The sequence below is a fragment of the Urocampus carinirostris genome, chromosome 12, assembly GCF_059441175.1.
Source record: "Urocampus carinirostris isolate Australia breed hairy pipefish chromosome 12, RoL_Ucar_1.0, whole genome shotgun sequence".
NCBI classification, from domain to species: Eukaryota; Metazoa; Chordata; class Actinopteri; order Syngnathiformes; family Syngnathidae; genus Urocampus; species Urocampus carinirostris.
In genome coordinates, this window is record NC_142360.1 from 2,184,615 (window position 1) to 2,206,898 (window position 22,284).

Consider the following 22,284-nt stretch of genomic DNA (forward strand, 5'->3'; position numbering starts at 1 on the left):
GGGCATGTTGAAGTCGCTGACATTCCTCGGTGGTGCATTACGGCTCTGACTGGGAGAACCTCATGAGCCACCATCCATGACAAGTCTCGTAGTCTGTTTGGGAGGGCTGGATGATTCACGTTGCTCCAAACCGTTGTAGGTTCGCCAAGCACAAGCCCCCGCACAGGACTAACTGTTGCTCGCTTTTGCACAATAGCAATAAGGGCCCTGTGGTTTTGTAAAGTGTGACTTTCTTGTGTTTCTAAATCAAACTTCTTTAAAAAATCCCGAATAAAGAGATGTGTTGGTGGCAAGTTAAATGAAACTGGAATATAGACCGTCTCAGTCGGATGCGGAAATTATAATTCATGCATTTGTTACCTCCCGTCTCGATTACTGTAATGCACTACTCTCTGGTCTCCCGAAGTATAGAATCAAGTCTCTTCAGCTGGTACAAAATGCCGCAGCGAGGCTTTTAACTAGGACAAAAAAGTACGATCACATAACACCGATTTTGGCTAACCTGCATTGGCTCCCAGTTAGCCTTAGATGTGATTTCAAGGTTCTCTTAGTATTATACAAAATCATACATGGACTTGCTCCCTCTTATCTTTCAGATCTGATTTGCCCCTATGTCCCGGTCCGAAGCTTACGATCTGAGAGTGCCGGTCTTCTGGTGAGCCCAAGAGCAAAGAAGTGTTCTGCTGGTTCGAGAGCGTTCTCCATCCGGGCACCGGTGCTGTGGAATTCTCTTCCCCCTGAGATCCGATCTGCAACCTCAGTGGAAATGTTTAAATCTAAACTTAAAACTCACTTCTACTCCATAGCATATGAATAACCTACTCTTCTCGTCGGCTGAAAAATAGTCTGTGTAATATAGTGTAATAGAGAGGACATCCAGTCGCATATGTTAGGCCATCAACCACTAATCGTGGGAGGAGATTTTAATTGCTTCCTAAGTAGGAAGGATAGAAAGAGGACCGATGAGGAGTTTAAAGTAGATAAAACATCAACTTTATTACAGGACATGTGCCGGACATTTAAACTGGAGGACTGTTTCAAATCCATACATCCAGGAGAGGAGGGCTTCACCTGGTTCAGTAGTGACAATGCCAGAGCCTCTCGAATAGACTACATATTTACAAGGGGTTTAGCACTGAGTGATGCAAGATTAATTCCCGTTTTGTTTTTTTTCGGATCACTTGCTACTGTTCTGCTCTCTCTCATTTCCTTCAGGTATGACTGTTGGGAAGGGTCTGTGGAAGTTAGACTGCTCCCTGCTGGAGGATGAGGCTCTAGCCGCAAAATACAGGGAGCTGTACAAAGACTGGCAGACCCTTCAAGACTCGTATGATTCACGAGCACAATGGTGGGAAATGACAAGTAAACGAACACAGACCTTTTTTAAAAATGCAGGGAAAAACAAGAAACTTAAAGAGATGAAACACATGTCGGGACTACAAAGAAGACTCCAACGCTATTTCATCCTAACAGAAAAGGGGATGGACTTTAATGATGAAATCAAAGAGACCAAACAAGAACTAAACGCTTTGGCTGAAATAAAGAGCAAAGGCATCATAATAAGAAGCAGAGAAAGAGAAATAGAAGAAGGGGAAAAATGTACACGCTACTTTTTAAAAAAAATTATGAGCAGAAGTGAGGGGCTTTTTAAACTTCAAAACGAAAACGGGCAAATAACAAAGGAAAGTAGTGAAATAACCAAATTAGTCAAAGACTACTACAAAAAATTATATGTAAAGAAAGAAACACATGAGAATGAAATAGGGCATGTATTAGATCATATTTCAAGATCAGTGCGTCAAGACCCCATTTTAACATCGGACTTTACCCAAGACCAACTGAATGATTGCATAAAGACTATGAAAAAAGGCAAATCACCCAAGGAGGACGGGCACAACCTCGAATTTTATCGGACTTTTTGGGATATTTTAGCACCAGATCTGATTACTGTTTTTAACGAATTTTCCAGTCGAGACAACATGCCAGACAGTTTCAGAATAGGGATAGTTACTCTATTGCACAAAAAAGGAGACAAAATTGATTTAAAAAACTGGCGACCCATAACGCTTTTAAACGTGGACTGTAAAATTTTCAGCAAGCTTCTAGCAACACGAATGTCTGTAGTCTTGGGAGACTTGGTTGATCCGGACCAAACCTGTGCGATCGTGGGAAGGAAGATCAGCGACAGTCTCATGCTGATCCGTGACACAATTTGTTATGCGAGAGACAGAAACATGCGACTAGCGGTCCTAAACCTAGACTTTGAAAAAGCCTTTGATCGAGTCTCGCACCAATACCTCTTCAGGGTAATGCAAAAATGTGGTTTTCCCCAAAAATACATCAAGTGGGTGGGACTGCTATACCGAGACATCTACAGCAAATTCATAATTAACGGGAATTTATCGGAAGCAATCGAGATCAACTGCGGTGTACGTCAAGGTTGCCCTGTGTCTCCCCTTCTCTATGTTCTTTGCATTGAACCTTTGGCACAAATGTTAAGAAAAGATAGATTTGTCGAAGGGATCAATATCCCAGGAAGTGGGGGACAAATTACCAAGTGTGTTTTGTACATGGATGATTTTAATATTTTATGTACTGACCGCGCATCTGTTAGAAGAGCCCTTGACTTGACTGACCTGTTTGGGAGGGCGTCTGGGTCAAGGCTAAATAGAGAAAGATCACAAGTGAAGTTTTATGGACCGTGGAAAGAGACAGAAAAGGCAGGACTCCCACTGACGGTGTTAAAGACAGACCAGAAAATCCTAGGGATAAAATTCAATGCGGATGGAGGAGGCGAGACCAACTGGGATGACGTGACAAGGAAAGTTAAGCAAAGACTTGTTTTTTGGTCACTAAGAAAACTGACAATAGAGGGGAAGGTCCTAATCATCAAAGCGATCATCCTCCCACTGCTTTTGTCAATCAGTTTAGTTTTTATGCCCAAAAGAAACGTGCTTTTATAACTGGACCGAGCCATCCTTCGCTTTGTCTGGGGCTCAAAGTGGGAAAGGATAAAAAGAGATACAATGAAAAAGAAAAAGGAAAAAGGGGGGAAAGGAGTGCCTGACCTCCAGCTTTTCCTGGGAAGCGGGTATGTCTCTCTCCACTTCCAGAACGCTGTGGGCCCACCCAACAACCCGAAAAGTCAAGCGATGACCCGGTTCTGGATGGGCTCATATTTGCGGAGGCTAGAGCTTGAACCAAACAGTCGTTTGATTGCAGTTTCATTAACTTGCCACCAACACATTTCTTTATTCAGGATTTTTTAAAGAAGTTTGATTTAGAAACACAAGAATGTCACACTTTACAAAACCACAGGGCCCTTATTGCTATTGTGCAAAAGCGAGCAACAGTAAGTCCTGTGCGGGGGCTTGCGTTTGGCGAACCTACAATGGTTTGGAGCAACGTGAATCATCCTGCCCTCTCAAACAGACTACGAGACTTGTCATGGATGGTGGCTCATGAGGTTCTCCCAGTCAGAGCCCTAATGCACCACCGAGGAATGTCAGCGACTTCGACATGCCCTCGACCTGGCTGTGGCGCCCAGGAGTCGGTGAGGCACCTTTTTTGTGAGTGCAGCGCTGCCGAGGACTTGTGGACAATGGCCGACCAACTAGGAAAATTCCCGGACTTGCCAGCAGGGGAGGTCCCTGATGCACAGTACGTGCTTTACGGGGTGAGTCGGTCGAGGAGGTCTCGGAACGATTTTGCCAGGGACTGGCTCACTCTCGCCGCCATCAAGGACGCCATCTGGACCTCCAGAAACCTGCTGGTATGGAGGTGCAGGCAGATCCCCCCCGTGGCTGTGCTCCAAATGGCTACAAATAACATACAATCTGCGAGCGGCGGGCCTAGGACGCAGCCATAAAGAAGAATCGTCTGCACCCACCCGGAGGGGGGAACCGGAGCTACACTGTGGGGGTCCCGGCAGCAACGGCCTGGGTTGTGGAAAGTAGAAGTAAGAAGGGAGAGGACCCACACAGAGGACTGGAGGATGCTGCTTGGGAGGGTGGGATGGCAGAGCTATGCCCTTGCACAATAGTATTGCCCTTTACACGTTGGTTAACTACTGTTAAAAGATAATAACTCTAAAATTGTTTAATTGATGTTGAAAATGTCAGGAAAAAATGTTAAAACGTCATATTGTCAGATATAACAAAATTGTGAATATGCTTGATGGCTGTTGAGATTGTCGTGTTTGTTTTGCTGCTGTTGGTATCGGTGGATTTGTTCAGACCAAAAACAATCGACTTTGGCCTGGACGGATCTATTGACACTAACAAAGATGTTATATAACGAAATTGTGAATATGCTTGATTGCTATTAAGATTTTTGAGAAGGGCTGTTCAAACCTCACATTGTGTTTGCTGTTAAACGTCATATTGAAATATAATATTGTGAATGTGCTTGATTGCTGTTGAGATTGTCAAGAGGGGTTATTCAGACCTCACACTGTTTGTTTTCTGTTATTAGTGTCAATAAATTTGTTCAAACCAAAAAAAAATATAGAAATTGCAGTCTAGTCTGGGGTAAACTTGAGCTTACGTCACAAGTTTTTATGTGGGCGCACGCAGCTTATACACAGGTGCGGCTTGTATAGGAACAAAAGTGGCAAATTACTCATAAATTGATAGGTGCAGCCAATAATCAGGTGCACTCCATAGTTTGGGTTTTACAGTATTACTATTATTAATTATTTTAAATTATTTTAGTCTATTATTAATTTTCAGACCTGCGAAGCTCTGAATCCGCGAACGTGGAACCACGAAGAAACGACGCCCCTTTAAAAATGCTTATAAAAAATACATATATTTTTTTGGTGTTGTTATTTTAAATTATTTTATTTTATTATTATTATTTTTTACACCTGCGAAGCTCTGAACCCGCGAACGTGGAACCACGAAGTAGCGACGCCCCTTCAAAAATGCTTAAAAAAAATAAAATATATATTTATTTTATTATTATTATTTTTTAGGCCCACGACGCTCTGAATCCGCGAACGTCGAAGCGCGAAGTTGGGTCAAGCGAGGGGGCTGGGAACCCCCTCCTCTGTACCAATCTCCCAGAATGAGTCAGGAATGTGTTCTTGACTCTAGCCATCTCCCAATAGGGGGATATGGCTCCGGTATATATACTGTGTATATATATATATATATATATATATATATATATATATATATATATATATATGTATCTGTATGTATTCATATATATTCAAAAATATATAAAACTTGGCAACTAAGTATTTAAACCCCCTAAATTCGTTTTGTTTTCTGGCTTTGCGCTTGTACTCACATCCTCTGAAAGTCGGGGATGCTGAAGAGAACCTGAAGGACCGTGCTGATGTAGCAGCTGTTGCCGAGGTTTTTGATGCCCGTATAACCAGACCCGTAGACCGCTTTCAGTTTCATGCCCGACTCCTGGATCACCTCCCACTCGCTGACCCGCGGCCTGGCGTCGTTGTCTGTGTGGTGGCCGTTCTCTGTCTGAGAAAGGGAGGCCCGATTGGTACGTTTCAAAGAAAAGTTTGGAAAGGACTTACTTTTTTCTGCATTTGGAGCATATCGATTCCAAAGTGGGAAAGGTGTTCGGCTATGTGAAGGTCTATCACAGCCTCCTCTTCTTCAAAAGAATAAACGTCTGAAAAGCAGGTGGTCTTCAGTCCAGTCGTTACGATAGAAAAATTACACAGTTAAAAAAAACATCACATCTTTTTTGTGTCTCCTCTCTATCTATTAGGCGTGAGGCGTAATGTGCGTAAGACATTAGAGAATTCGGCCATTATAGTTATAATTGACAAAGTATTGATGGCTTGATTGATAAAGTCAAGATCTAGTCCCTTAAACCTTATTTTTCATTATATAGCATGCCATTTTACAAATGATAAATGTAAAAAAAATGTCAATAATAGGCACCATTATTAAAAAATTACAAGCCTTTAAAATGCTTTGTGGGGCGTTGTTGATCAATTATCTAAATAAAACATCTAAAATACTAGTGGTACAGGCGCCTCCCGACTTACATACATTCGACTTACGGATTTCGGAAGATAAAATCATTTTTTTCAGAATGTTGAAAAATATCCGAACATTGCTTTAAGTTAGATTCTGTCCTGTTTGCACCTTTTTCGAGTAGAGGACAGAACTGTAGTGCTTCTTCCCGCCGCGTGGCGCTGTGATTCACCCAGCATCCACACCGAAAAAGAAATCCGGCTTCTACTTCCTGGTTTTATTGTTTAATATCTCGTGCCTCCATTCAATATGGTTTGTGTGAAGTGTAAGGAAGAGGTGAGTCGTTTCTTTTGAAACTAAAGTGGAATAAGAAAACTTATTGCGTTTGAGGAAATGGTCGGAACGCTTTATTGTGGCCACTATTTACCACAGAGGAGGACCTCTTGAAGCGCAAGTAAAAAATTAAGTAAAACCTCACTTTAATTGTTTCTATAGAGAAAATTATTTTAAGAAATGTTTATTTTTTCATACAAAACAATACAGGTTATTTATACAAACATTAAACATACTTAGATAAACCATAAACATTCAAAATATAGCACTGAAGCAACTTACGAACAAATTCAAATTACGAACGATCGTCCGGAACCTAACCCGTTCATAGGTCGGGCAGAGTCTGTATCTGCATTTAGTATCTGTATCTATGACTACTCAAGGTGTTTTCGTCACATGAGAACTTAAAAACACCCAAAAACTTAATTATATTTATTGTCATTGATAACAACGTAGTTTATGAAAAAAAAAAAGGAAAGTCTGTTAAGGTTTGCATGATAGAGGTCGACAGATGATCGCGCGGGCCGATTTTTGGCACCGATATTGGCATTTTTTTTTTCATTTGACGAGCTGATTATTAAGTCTCAGGCAGCTGAGACACTCTCTCTCTTGCTCCTACTCCTCCCTCCCCTCCTACTTTCTCCGGCTATCCACATTGCGCCTTCTGATTTGATAAGCGACCTGGGGCAGAGCCACTGAAGAGGGAGAGAGCGGTAGCTCAGTTAACTTGTCTCGACATGCCTGTGTCCATGATAAAAAAAGCGTGCTTGAGATTAAGAGATAGCGTAAAATGTGTATTTAACTTGTTATAGAGAGGTACGTTCCGTGATAAAAAAAAAAGCGTGTTTGTGATTGATAGCGTAAAACATGTATTTAACTTGTTTTAAGAGATACGTTCAAGGTGGAGACTGATAAATTAGCTCTTATCATAACATTAGTTAATCAATCACGCCTTTATGTTTTCGATTGAGAGAGAGCATAAAATGCAGACTAAAGCCAACATGAAAGTTATGAGCTGTTACCATAACATCTGGCGGCCACACTTTTCAATTTGCGAGCTCTGTTGAAATTCCATTGCAGTTTTAGTGTTAAATTAATTGAAATCATGTTGATTGTGTTGTATTTTATTTATTTAGGCTATTGTAAAGTTTCAGGGAACTTTTTTAAGTTTTTATGCACCTTTATTAGAGTTGCTGCGATGCCTAATTTTATTTCATGCACTCTTAGTTATAGTTTAAGTGAAGGATTAGTCATGTTAGTTGGGTTGAAATTCAAATGTATTTACTATAAAAGGTTTCAGAAAGCACGGCGGCGCAGTGGTTAGCGCTTGTGCGGCACAGTTCATGTCATGGGAACCTGTCATGGGTTCAAATCCAGCTCCAGACTTCCTGTGCGGAGTTTGTATGTTCTCCCCGTGCTTGCGTGGGTTTCCTCCGGGCACTCCGGTTTCCTCCCACATTCCAAAAACATGCATGTCAGGTGAATTGGCCGGTCCAAATTGTCCCTAGGTGTGATTGAGCGAGTGAGTTGTCTGTCCCCGTGTGCCCTGCGATTGGCCGGCAACCAGTTCAGGGTGTACCCTGCCCACTGCCCGATGATTGCTGGGATGGGCTCCAGCACCCCCGCGACCCTACTGAGGATAAGCGGTGTAGCTAATGAGATGAGATGAGATGGGAGGTTTCAGAAAGCTATTAAAGTTGTATTTGAATTTATAACAAATATTATTTGTTTCTTTTTGCATTACTAAGAAAATCTCATTTTTAGGCTTTTACAGCAAATGAATATCGGCTCCAAATATCGGTGATCGGCCTCCTCTTGATATTAATAATCTGTATTGATATCTTCCCTGAAAAACCCATATTGGATGATCCCTAGTGCATCATCTATGTTGTGTACTATAAAGTTCTCTCTAACAAACTATCGCTGGGACTGAACATTTTCAATGAATTTTCTTTCCTGACAACGTTAGCTATTTTACATAAAATGAAATGGCATGACGAAACTATGGTATGTACGCAAACCTCACCAGCTCCGTCTGGGGTGATGGTGTCCAGTTTGACAGCTAGCGGGTGTTTGGTGTCTTTGTAGTGATCCAAGGCGTGGCCGTTGCCGCCGCTGCCATCAAAGAACCACTTTCCGCAAAGCAGGGCACCGTCCGTCAGGTTCAGCCACAAGTTCTCCCTCATCTCGCACTTTTGGCACTTCCAGCCGCTGTAGACAAAAAAGGATGCTATATGTGTTGCCGTCAGAATTTGGCCTATTACACTTCTTTTTTACTTTTTTAATGTACATTATTACATCAGGTGCTAATAGTAACAGTGTGAAGTAATTCACCTCATGAGGTCGTTATAGTCAATAATGGGGCTGAAACGTATGTATTAGAAGAAGACCCACTAAAGAAGCCCAAAGAATACAATGGGACCTCGCTACTTCGCGGTTTGACGTTCGCGGGTTCAGAGCTTCACGGGCCTAAAAATTAATAATAGTTTAAAAAATAATAATAATAATAATAATATCAATTAAAAAAAAAAGGAAAATTAATAATAATGCAAAATGTTACATTGAAATTAGAAATTTCCTTATTTTACAAAATTTGAAAACACAATATTCAATTAGACTTAGTAATTGCATCATTTTACAAAATTTTAAAACACAAAGAAATGCACGTATACGCTAAGCATCACGGCCATAAACGCAAGCTCATTGGCCAGCACTCGCTGAATACTCGACTCCCCATTGGCCCATTCACTACAGTAGACCACGCTTACCTCGTATACAGTACAGTACTGTACGCTTCTTGCCATAGCTCGCAGTTAGTTAGCCTTTGTCTCGCGGTGATTTATTGAGTCTAAAAGTTTTTTGAAGCCCTTCGTGATGCCTCCCAAACGCTCTGTATCCCTCGGTGCATCTAGTGAACCGAGGAAAAAGCGAAAGATGTTAACGATTAACGAAAAAGTGAGTTTATTGGACAAGTTGAAAGCAGAAAATAGCTACGCAAGCGTAGCACGACAATATGGTCTGAATGAATCCACGGTACGGTACATAAAGAAGGAAGAGAAGAACATCCGCAAAACTCCAGCAATATCTTTCACGAAAGATGCCAAAAGGGTTGTAAACACCCAGAATAAGACCATGGTGCGAATGGAAAATGCCTGGTTATTTGGATCCACGATTGTCGGGCGAATAAAATCAGCCTGGATGCGAACTTAATCCGAAGTAAGGGTAAATCTTTGTTTGATGCTATGTTGAGGATGTGTTTCTGAAATAATAGAATAAAATGGCTATGTCCAAGAGTAAGGGGCCGGTCACACAGACATTTGCGGCTGAATCACGGCCAGAAATTTCTGCCTTTGAGGCGGACGCTATTGGATGCACTGAGTTCGCCATTAAGACGAGATACAGCGGTGCTTAACACGAGGTCGGAAATACGCGTGCGGGTGGCAGCGCGAAATAGTTTTGTTAATCCATTTTTATTCCTTGACATTTCTTTTCAAGATAATAAAATAAAAATGATGCCATAGCTTGAAATCTTGATCTTCACTGGACTGTGTCTTGAGCGGTTATGATTTCTACAGCCCGGTGTTACCCGAGAAATGCATCCCTGTCGAGATTCGCATCCCCACTTTTACCTCGTTTTATCTCACTTTTAGGGAATGTAATGGCGAACATATAACCAAAACCACTTCGTCTTGCATTTGTTGGGAATGTAATACAACTTAAACCATTCCGTCTTCGTTTTTGTTGTGAACGTAATCGAACGGTAAATCCCCCCCCCTCGCGTAAACGCGCATTCTGCTGCGCTTCCAACAAAAGCGATCGTATTCTATATAAAACGCTTATTAAAACAATAAAGTGAGCTAATTATAACAATTGGGAGATCCTAGTCTACATAACGCGCTTATTTAAACAATAAAGTGCGATCGTATTCTACAAAATGCGTTTGTTAACGCGGATGAAAAAGTCAAAAGCGATCGCAGAATGCGCGTTCACGCGAAAGGGTGGGGGGCGGGGTGGTTTGGGGTGTTGCGTAGGAGTCGGATTTGGGCTTAACACCGGCTCGGGAGCTTTTATACCCGTGGTCCACACGAGAAAATGACGCAGAAATTACGCAATGAGGAAGCGGAACAGTCGCCGGCGTGTTTTGCGGGCATACCACCGATGAACAGCGGGTTGGCCAATTTTTCGCATTTTCCATCGCGGGCAACCACGGGCAAAAAAAAAAACGCAAAATTTTAGCCTGATTCAGCCGCAAATGTCTGTGTGACCGGCCCCTAAGTCTTCAAAATGGATGAAACAGGCCTGGAAGAGGATGCCGTCCCAAACATTTCTTTTCAAGGACAAACTTCAAAAGACAGGTTTCAAAGCTTACAGGATCGAGTGACTCTGCTCATGTGTGGCAATGCTGCACAGGTCTTTTCATCACCTACGCTTAGAAGAACTTAAGTTAAATGTTGTTTTATTGTTTAATTGTTTAACAAGAATCTCGCTCTCTAACCGTATTCCATATGGTGTACTGTATTGTACTGTATACAGGGGGGTGTACTGCAAAGGTTTTTTTTTTTTGAAGGGGCGTCGCTACTTCGCAGATTCTTCGCGGGTGGTTTTGGTCCCCATTAACCGGGTCTAAAGAATAATAATAATAAAATAAAATAATAAAAATTAAAAAAAAAAAAAAAAAAGAATTTTTTTGCACTTCGCAGATTTTTACTTTTCGCGGGTGGTTTTGGACCCATTAACCGCGATAACCGAAGTCCCACTGGACTTCCATTTTTATGACGTCAGCAAGGAGGAATTCCAGCTAGCAGCAGGACATAAAAACTGCTGTTCATTTCTGCCAACGACAACAAAAGACTCAGCAAACTGTATACAACCAGAGCAGCTGAGAAGAGTTGGAGTTGGTCAGAGCTAATGGAAGTGAGTAACTTTTACTGCTACTCTACTAAATGCAGTTAAAAATGCAAGAACAAGCTTTATTTACATGGAACGTTTGACCAGTATTGTAGTGGCTACGGAAGGATAAAAATGGTGGGGGTGCCTAAATCACAGAATTCTGCCACCTTGGCTTCCAAGAGCAGCTGTGGAAGGCATGTGACACTGAGGGATGAAGCAGGAAAGGCAAAAAATATCAATAGTGTCTAAGTGCTGCCAAGTGGACAAAACATTAACCCCTTAACAATCCTGTAAAATTTGCCGAAAATCCCAGTCCAAGACATCCTTCCATCCATCCATCCATTATCTGCACCGCTTATACTCAGTAGAGTTGCGGGGGTGCTGGAGCCCATCCTAGCTAGCTTCGGGCAGTGGGCAGGTAATGGTGTAATTGTAATATGTAATCCTGTGCAGTCCTTTGAGACATTTTTGTGATTAAGGGCTATATAAATAAATGTGACTTTACTTGACTTGACACCCTCAGCTGGTTGCCAGCCAATCGCAGGGCACACAGTGACAGACAACTCACTCGCTCATTCACACCTAGGGACAATTTGGACCGGCCAATTACCCTGACATGAATGTTTTTGGAATGTGGGAGGAAACCGGAGTGCCCGGAGTAAACCCACGCAAGCACGGGGAGAACATGCAAACTCCACACAGGAAGGTTTGATCTCATGACCTCGCACACGTGCTAACCACTGCGCTGCCCCAGTCCAAGATGTACCCAATAAAATTGAATGCTATTCTTGAACTGTTTGGAGAACATGGAAAGTTTTGGTCTCTTTTGAAAGACAACACTCTGTGTTGTCACAAACTGAAATAGTCATTGCAAGTGTTACTTACATTGATTATTTCAAGTTGGAACACACAGAAATATAAGGTTTTTATTCTCACCTGTTTTTTTTTTTTGCAATCATATGCCTGCAGAAGATGCATGGGCATCTTAGCTGGAAAACAACTGGGAAAATAGCATTAAGCCTTTCCTGGTACCAGGTCCAATTAATCACAATCTGAAAAACTAGACATTGTGTTTTACACATTTTTCTGAAGGTATGTTACTGCGTTTCTAAAGGTGGCCATTTGGAGACAACCGATTCACAGCTCTAAAACTTCTGCATGTATATTTTACTTTGGATATTTTTATTGTAAAAGCAGATCATATTTAGTTAATTGTGTATTTCTCTGTGTTCTATGTTACAAATAATCCTGATGAGCTTGACTTATATTACAACTCGTTTTTACCGTTTTATACTATTTTTGAACCGAGAGACATATGTGTGACGTCATTAATAATTCCTGCGCATGTGTGAACTTTGAACCGTAGACGTATGTGTGACGTCATTGATACTTCCTGCGCATAAGCACACTTTTGGACAAAACCCGTCTGCTGCGCTGGAACGATGTGAGACTTTTTCTAGTCTGCCCACTGCGCAGTGAATAAAATTGTAAAACTACATTTGCCTCTCTTGCTGATCACTTCAGTTTTAACCTATTACGAAAATATTATCCCTAACATTTTTGATGCCGAAACCGTGAAGGTACGTGATAAATTGAAGTAAAAAAAAAAAAAAAAAAAAAAAAAAAAACCAAGAAAGTGAACAATCCTACGGTGTGGTCTTGAACAAAGGAAACCGTTTGTTCTTTTTCGAGATCAGGTTCAAAGCCAGCGGCACCGTCAACGAACCAGGATCAATAGATCGGTAAGAGATGCATTTGTAAAATAAAAATTGGAATAATTTTAAGATTAAGCCATTTTTGTAATAAGTAAATTGAACCTACCACAGTGGGCGAGATGCACCTAAGACAGTGACGATTGCTGTAGTTACTCAGACTAGTTGGTTAAAAATTAATTAGTTTGTGATGTTTTTGGATAATTTTTTTTATCCAAGACAGTGATGTCAAAACTGTAAAAACTCAAACTGATCGGTTTGTGAAAAATCCAAACAAATCAGCTTGTGTCGTTCCAGGTGCAAAAAATAAAAGAAAGCCATTGTAAGACTTTGTCCAAATATGTGCCACTCAAATTAACCAGTTTGAGACGATTTCAGATGGCTGAATAGCGCGCGAAAAGACAAAGGGTCGTAAACGCAAGAGAAACGACCCCCCACTGTGAAAGGAAAGGTAGCAAAGGTTTAAATCAACTAAATGGCTTCAAAAAAGTGTATTCAGTCTAAATTAAACTAATAAAACAGATTCAAACTAAAATTTGTCCGGCCGTATATATCTAAATGTTGTATTGTCTAAATGTTGTCACCTTTCCTGTCACGCTTTGATTTCCAACGTTTTACGTTGTCCTTTGTGTTAAAGAAAGAAAAACATGCAAATAAATGCAAATCATTTTTTTTCTAAAACAAAATAAACGAATAAATATATAAAATAATCGAAATTTTCTGAAAAGAGAAGTGTCTAGAGGAACTAATAGGACACAGTGTGAGGAGCGGGAAAAGATGAATTTTTGACTTTGACGGGAAATTCGGGTTTAACGCGAAGGGTGAGCAACATAAGCACCGAGGGCCAAAACCTGGTCCCCAAAATGTTTTTTCCCCGGTCCAATTTTTTTTTTTTTTTTTTTTTTTTTTTTTAGTTGAAGATCTATAAAATGCGAGTGAGTAATTCGGATGAATTAATTAAAGGTAATGCCAATATAATACAAAACAATAATTGTTTAATTTTTGAAAAAAAAAAAAAAATTTTGTTTTTGTGTTTTCTCAGCTTTAGATATTTTTTTTGATGAATCAAGGATTACAAAGAATAGAGGAAAGAAAATTATATTTGGGTAATTAGTTTTTTATGAAATTAGGATTGTTTTTTTTTGGTGAAAGAAAGAAAATAGGTCAGACCCATAGGAAGTTGTTAGATGTTCCAGATGTCAAATTTATGAGTGGAATGGACAGTGAAAGTTCGAAGTTTTTGAAGAAATGGCTAAAGAAAGGTTTTAACTACAAATTAAAGGAGGTAGAGACGAAGATCAGGTTGAAGGCTGAATTAGTTCACAAAAGGAAAGAAAAGGCAAGGAAAGGAAGAGACACAAGCAAGACTCACAGTTGGAAGTTTTGCGTCTGTGGATTGATCAGAGCGAAAAAAAGAAGAAAGGACATTGCAAGTAAACAAGAAAGGAAAATGTTACGTATGCAGATTCTGCCTGAAGAAGAAACAGGAGTTAGAAGGACAAGAGTTAGAGAAGAAGAAGATTTAAACAGAGCCAGAGAGGAAGAGCGCCAAAATACAACTGCCAACGACAGACGTAAAAAGGAGGAGCGGGCCAAAGGAGGAAAAGCAATTGAAAGCCCCAACTCCTCCATGGGAGGCCGCACTAGAGGCAAGACCCTTCCAGTGAAGGATGGAGTTGCAAGTGCGTCCACTTCAAGACAACAAACTACGAAGATTAATATCACCGACACAAAGCCAGCAAATTTATATCCTCAATTGCCTGACCTATCCGCAACAACAACACCCCTGTTTCTGATGATAGCTGTTGCAAACCCAGCATTTGGAGTTCAAGGCCAAGATAGAGAAATTCACGTCTACCGACCTTGGACCCAAGCTGAGATGAAAGAAGCCTGCGTTTCTATTCCCTCCTTGGACCAAAATGTGGGAAGATGGATCGAAGCAGTAAGAGAGCTCATCAACAGCTACAGATTGAATGGCCCAGAGATTATGACAGTCCTCAGACATCTTCTAGGATACAGAGTAGGACGGATTATAGGGAATTTCAACCCCCTCGACGCAAACCAAGTTGCACGTCCATATGGAGATGGTTTAATTGCAGATGTCACCCACGTCATGAACAGGGCAAGAGAAGTGTTTACCAAACCACCTGATTTCAGCGCCGTCACCCAATGCCGCCAGGAGACAGGAGAGTCGGTTAGACAATATGTTGAAAGGCTGACAGAAAAGATGAGAAATTGCAGTGGAGTTCTGGAAGCTGAAGCCCTTGACACACCTTTCCAGATCATGCTTAGGTCAGCTTTCTTAGATGGTTTGGAAAGTAGCATCGTTAATAACATAAAAAAACATCTGATTACTTGGAGAACAGCCACAATGGGGGACCTAGTGACACACGACATCCATACCGAAGACCTAAAAATAAAGAAGCAAGACCAGACGGCTGCACTCACCATGACAGCACTCGTCGAGAGTCTCTCCGCTGCTGAAGAGACCCAGTTGGCTCCAAGGTACTATCAAGGGGGAGGATGAGGTCGTGGCAGAGGACACGTCCGATCAAACAGAGGAAGAGGAAGAGGAAAAGGAAGATTTCCAGGAAAAATACGGATATTGCTTCAATTGTAGGAAGTCCAGACATTTATCAAAAAACTGTAGATCAAAGCCCGGATCAAGAGATTATCAAAACGACAACAACCCTTACTTATCCACAGATTGACTAACTGACAGAGAAATTAATGAAGAAGAAGACGAAGAAAACTACAATGAGCATTAATGTTCACAACCAACGCCCATTCTGGACCTCAGTGTATACCAGCTCAGTAGCCTAGATGGTAGGGCGCCCGCTTTGAGACTGGGAGGTCGCTGGTTCGCGCCTCGGCCGAGTCATACCTAAGACTTGTAACATTGGTAAAATGGCGGCGCCCTCTGTTGGCTGCGGCTGCATTGGCTCGCTACAACGGGTCAGGTGTATCGACATTTCGTTCTGTGTACATTGTTACAAAGAATGACAATACAAAGGAAATTATTAAATTATTAATTATTATTATTTGGAAATATTTCATCTGTCAAGCCACCAAAAAGACAATTACAAGTAGGGCTAAGAGAAAAATCCGTTGATTTCATCGTGGACTCCGGAGCGCAATCATCTGTAGTTAAAAATCTCCCACCCGGGATAACACTGGCCAAAACATCAGTGTTGGTAATTGGAGTGGGAGGAAGACCAGCAAAGAGATATTTCACACAACCAACGACAGCTGTAGATGAAGATGGGACTCAACACGGAGAAATTTGTTTCATCTATGTTCCTGAATGCCCAGAAAATCTGTTGGGAAGAGACTTGATAAAAACGCTTGGGTTGACACTAACTGTTGAGGGACATCACATGGTGGTAAAAAAGGAAGACAAATTCCAAATGATGGTCCTGGAAGGAAGTGGAGCCCCAACAATATTCTACAACCTCAATCTGATAGTTACAGGTCCAGCTTCAATTACAACAGATTTTAGATCGCTTCCACTACAACTGTTTAAAAAAACTACATTATGGAGACCCCAAACAAAGTACCCTTTGCATTGTACAATCAAATGTACTACAGAGCCACCAAAGCCAGACTTCTTGGAACGTTGGAATAAACTTTAACCAAAAAGGATGACTACAGACAAAGTCTATTGGAGTGACGAATCCGGGTGGATGTTTGTCACAGTTCCATTTCCAAGAAACATTGAGCCTCTGAAAAAGCAGGACTTTCCAGGAGAATTACTTCACATACTGCTGGCAAAGCCTCATGACATGAAATGGAACCAGCTGAAAAGGATAATCCTCCGAATTCTCATCATAAGAAACGAACCATGGCAACCACAAGCGGACGGCTCATTTGCACGTGACATTCCTGATTTAGGACCAGTCTTTCACAAATCACTCAGGTGGACTACAATTTTCATTCCAGAAATCCATTTGAGTGAATGACCACAAGAAGTTTTGGAAGGCTACTATCAATCTAATGACTTCCCAGACATTCCAGAAGCATTGTGGTCAACTTCAAAGACTGATGCGGGGCTAATGACCACAGCAACTGAGGTCATCATTGAGCCAAAAGGAAATTACGGCCCTCAAGTTAGACAGTATCCTTTGAAACCTCACGCCAAAGAAGGCATACGGCCAGTTATTCAAGACATGATAACTGCAGGCATCCTAATCGAAGCATCAACTGCCATTTGCAACACACCAATCTTTCCAGTAAGGAAAGCGGATTCTAAATCGTGGAGAATGGTGCATGACCTCAGAGCGGTTAACTCAGCGATAAAGTCAAGATCCCCGTGCGTCCCCGATCCGCATTCCATCATGAACGAATTAAAAAATTCACACAAATTCTTCACAGTAATTGATCTCAGCAATGCATTTTTCTCAATACCACTGCATCCTTCAGCCAGGCATTGGTTTAGTTTCACATTTAACAACAAAAAGTATACCTACACGAGGTTACCTCAAGGGTATGCAGAAAGTCCAACTATTTTTTCACAAGAAATTAACAATTGCATCAGTCAACACCAACACAAAGAGTCCACTCAAGTTCTGATCTATGTGGATGACATTTTGATAGCCAGTCCCACAAAAGAAGAAAACACTTTAGGATCAATTGAATTATGCAAACACCTAGCAAGAACTGGAAACAAAGCTTCATTGGAGAAACTTCAATGGGTTCAAAAAGAAGTAGTTTTTTGGGGACATCTGGTCTCAGCTGAAGGCCGAAAACTAACATCTGTCAGGAAGATGGCTGTCCTCCAAGCTCCAAAACCACATACCAAAAAACAAATGATGGAATTTTTGGGCCTGGTGAATTTCTGCAGACAATGGATCATAGACTATGCGGAAACCACCCAACCACTTCTGGATTTGATCTACACAGAAGACCTACCACTAAATGCCCCTCTAATATGGACAGAGGGAGGCAAAGAAGCCTTTATCCAAACAAAACAGAAGATAACTTCATCAGCAGCCATCGGTTTCCCTAATTATGAGAAATCCTTTAGTCAAACAGTGGATTGCAAAAATGGATTCATGACATCTGTATTGTTGCAGCAATATGGCGGACAACTCCGTCCAGTAGCATACTATTCAAAGAGATTGGACACAGTAGCTCAAGCCTTGCCACAGATACTTTCACCCAAAGAAATCAAGAAAATTTGACTCATATTCCAACACAAATTTTAATAGACATGCAAGACAACGCACCTGACAAAGAAAAGCAACAATGGATAGACATGGGAGTCACAAGAACTCCTGAAGGACTTTTTCAAAAAGAACAAACCTGCCATTCCCCACAGTCTGTATCACGCGGTCGCTACCTTGAGTCATGGGAAAGCCCACGTCTCAACAGGGGGGATGATGTCCGTGGTACGACAAGCATTTATAGTACTGTTAGGATTACAAACCTATTTTAAAAATTTTTGTAGATCTTGTTTGGTTTGTTGCCGGCATAACGTCCAAGGAAACATTAGGCCAAAACGAGGGAAGACCCCAGCTGGGACTTACCCTTTTGAAATCTTACATATGGATTACATTGAACTGTCTAAAAGTGGTCCATATAAATATTGTCTTGTGCTTGTAGATTCATTCTCAAAGTGGGTAGAAATTGTACCATCAAAACATAACAATGCACTTTCAGTTGCCAAAGCCATTTGTAAACACATCATCCCAGAGCATGGCATTCCAAGAGTGCTCTGGAGTGATAATGGCAGCCATTTTGTCTATGACATTATTGACAACATTTGGGTATAACACTCAGATACCACTGTTCCTATCATCCACAGAGTGCAGGGCTTGTTGAAAGAACAAATGGTACAGTTAAACTAAGACTCAAACTCAAAAAGACAATGGAAGAAACAGGCAAACCATGGCCCGAATGTCTAAGCCTAGTTAAAACTTATATGAGAATTACACCAATAAAAACAAGCATCACACCATTTGAGGCTGTGCATGGGAGACCTGTCCACCTTCCAAAGTGGGAAGGTCAGCCATTCTCTGCAAAAGATCTCCCGCCTGGTTCTATTCCTTTGTTTCAGGAGACAGTGACTCCTGGTGACCTGGTGTTCGTAAAAGTGGTGAAAAGAAAGAGCTGGTCCAGTCCACGTTGGGACGAGCCATATACAGTCCTGCTCACCACGCCGACAGCTATAAAGATAGCTGAAAGAGACACCTAGATTCACCAGAGTCACTGCAAAAAGATCACCGAACTCAAATAAACATGCTTGTCACCATTCTAGGGTGGGGACTCATCCTCACCCTGCTCCTCTTGCCAGCCCAATCGATGCAAGCCAACATCCGCACCAAAATTTGGGGTCCAGAAAGCCAACAAATGACATGTCCTGTCATAAAGCCAATATAAGGGGAATACACCTGGTCTGGAGGTCCGATATATCCCTATACTTACTGTGTTCCACAGTCAAGTGAGCAAGTTAAATTAATAATACCCCTGTCAGGACTACAAACTCACTGTACCATGTGTGAACCATACCCGCTGCCAATCACAGGTTATGATTATTTACAATATGGCCACCTACGCACAGGTAGTGAATACAAAGAAGAGGAGTGGTATGCAGGAGTGCAGACTGAGGTCTCATTACAAGATAGGACTAAAGCGTATAATGAATACTGGGATATGGTTTTTCTTTACACATACTGGCAAACACGGGAAGAACTACATCATATTTGGACAAAGTCTGAAATAACCCTAGAATTCCGGAAAGTTTTCCTGAACATGACAAAGACACAAACACACCTCAACCTAACAGTGATGCCAGCACAACAAGGTTGTATAGTTATTGCCAAGTGTGTGTTTTGGCACCTAAATCCAAACCTCAGGTCACAGGAGGCAATATCAATTTACCATTAAAGGAACGCCGTATTATCCCTGAGATAAAGTATCGCGATAACGAAAATAGGGACGCGACCTTTGGTCATTTTTGGACGGGCCATAACAATGATGAAGATCATACACATCCTTTAGCCGCCAATTTATGGTGGCGCTATGCTAATATGACTGCCTCACATTATGGCGTATCTGGATGTTATGTATGTTCCATAATGCCTTACAGTGCAGGACAAGCTTACATGTACGCTACCCCATTAGAACATAGCCAGGCTTTAGGGGTTATTAATGAAACTCAGAACAAACCCACAACTGAGGCCCACCATGACAAACTCCATGTGTTAGACCATACTAGCCCTATTGGACTCAAAGTGACTCTACACGATGATCACACCAAAAACTGTGACAAAACAAATAATAACACTTCGTGTTTTTTAGTTTGTATTAATTTAAAAGGTCACTACAAAATGAGTGCCATAGACATCACACATTGCAATACAACCGTTAATATCCCTGAAGAGACTAATCTGATCGCACTTGGCAAAGTTTATTGGCTGTGCGGCTGGAAAGCATATACTCGCTTACCTATGAATACAACAACTGTCTGCACTCCAGTAACTATTTCTGACCACACCTACATCATTACGAAACATCCAATAACGGTCTCTACCCGTAGAAAACGATTTGTTGAGTTCCAACCACATGATCCAATTTCGGGATCAATTCTTCCTTGGAACCAAAGATACTGGACGACAGGGGATAAGCTGGTTCACGTCCTATTCCCTAACATAGGGGTCGGCAAAGTTGCCCTGCGCGTAGAAACGATAGACTACAGGTTTAATTCCTTTGTTAATGCCACTCCGGTTTCCTCCCACGTTCCAAAAACATGCATTTCAGGTGAATTGGCCGGTCCAAATTGTCCCTAGGTGTGAATGACCGAATGAGTTGTCTGTCCCTGTGTGCCCTGCGATTGGCTGGCAACCAGTTCAGGGTGTCCCCTGCCCACTGCCCGGAGATGGCTGGGATGGGCTCAAGCCCCCCCCCCGCGACCCTAATGAGGATAAGCGGTACGGCTAATGAGATGAGAATCATGGCCCTCCAGACCAGGATGGCAGTTGACCTCGCTCTGGCCCCTCAAGGTGGTGTATGTGCACTGATAGGAGAACACTGCTGCACCTACATCCCGGATGAAAACGAGACAATCATTGATGCCCTAGCCACCATGAAGAACCTCAGAAACACATTGACCCAGGAGAGGGACGTTCAGCCGGGATGGCTCGATTGGCTGTACTCTGGCAGCTGGTCCCAGATTCTGGTGAAGATCCTGGCACCATTTGTCGGAATCCTAGTGATCTTTATTCTCCTGTGTGGCGTATGTTCTTGCTGCATCGTGCCCATGACAAAGAAGATGGTGTCAAGAATGTTTATTGCTCATATGTACCATTACAAATTGATTTCTGTCCCACAATACTCTGATGATGATGATACTGACCCAGACAGCGTTGTCTAATGGACTTATCCCTACGAACTAAAAGGGAAAACCCCCTCACTGTATACACCACTGACACACGAAGATCCGAATGGGTAAGGCCGGTCGGGCCCCTGCTTACACCGTCGTCGGCAGGCGACCTACGAAGTCACACAGGCTCGGGTTAGGCCCTGTGGAGACCAACGCGCAGGCAGGTTTCTTTTTGTTTTTCTGTGTTTTGGTTTTTGTTCGTTTTATCTGTGATTCTTATAGTTAACCATCGCTTATTACTATTACGTTTTCTAGTATAAGAAACACTCTCGACCTCATGGGAACGAGGTGGGAGGAGGGGAATTTTTTCCTTTACGAAGGTTTTTCGCCCCTCCACGAAACTACCAACCTGTTGTATTTCTTAATGATGTGTTAACTTGAAAACCTCTGGTATTGATATCACTGATGTCCTTCGAAATCCACAACAGGGGGGAAATGTAAAAGCAGATCATATTTAGTTAATTGTGTATTTCTCTGTGTTCTATGTTACAAATAATCCTGATGAGCTTGACTTATATTACAACTCGTTTTTACTATTTTGTACTATTTTTGAGCCGAGAGACATATGTGTGACGTCATTAATAATTCCTGCGCATGTGCGAACTTTGAACCGTAGACGTATGTGTGACGTCATTGATACTTCCTGCGCATGCGCACACTTTTGAACAAAACCAGTCTGCTGCACGGGAACGATGCGAGACTTTTTCTAGTCTGCCCACTGCGCAGTGAATAAAATTGTAAAACTACATTTGTCTCTCTTGCTGATCACTTCAGTTTTAACCTATTACGAAAATATTATCCCTAACATTTATACATTGTGAAAAAATTGTAAATGTTCAACTTCAGTTTCCAGAAGTCAATCACTGATTTTGCACACTTGCCTGTGATAATACCGCGTAAAAATTGATCCCAAATTGCATTATGTATGTTCATTTTTGGCTCTGATTTGAATGCACTCCGTAAATATGCATACATTTATGTTGGGAATTTCAAAGTGTCCATCATCATTTAAACCGGT

At 41.6% G+C, this 22,284-nt stretch overlaps 1 protein-coding gene across 12 annotated transcripts in view; it reads right to left on the minus strand.

Annotated features, from left to right (window-relative positions):
* Nucleotides 1–22,284, minus strand: part of usp13 (ubiquitin specific peptidase 13) — a 156,632-nt gene that overhangs the window by 111,034 nt on the left and 23,314 nt on the right. For 11 of the 12 annotated variants that reach the window (XR_015852218.1, XM_088349632.1, XM_088349633.1 and 8 more), the window contains exons 6-8: nucleotides 8,311–8,495; nucleotides 5,543–5,640; nucleotides 5,296–5,486 (exon numbers count right to left, since the gene is read on the minus strand). Coding sequence is in view for 11 of the 12 variants with exons in the window: in XM_088349632.1 (XP_088205758.1) it covers nucleotides 5,296–5,486; nucleotides 5,543–5,640; nucleotides 8,311–8,495 (474 nt within the window). In the remaining variant the exon portion in view is untranslated. Of the gene's footprint in view, nucleotides 1–5,295; nucleotides 5,487–5,542; nucleotides 5,641–8,310; nucleotides 8,496–9,052; nucleotides 9,190–22,284 lie in introns of those variants that run through there. The other variant, XM_088349641.1, reaches the window with a different exon arrangement.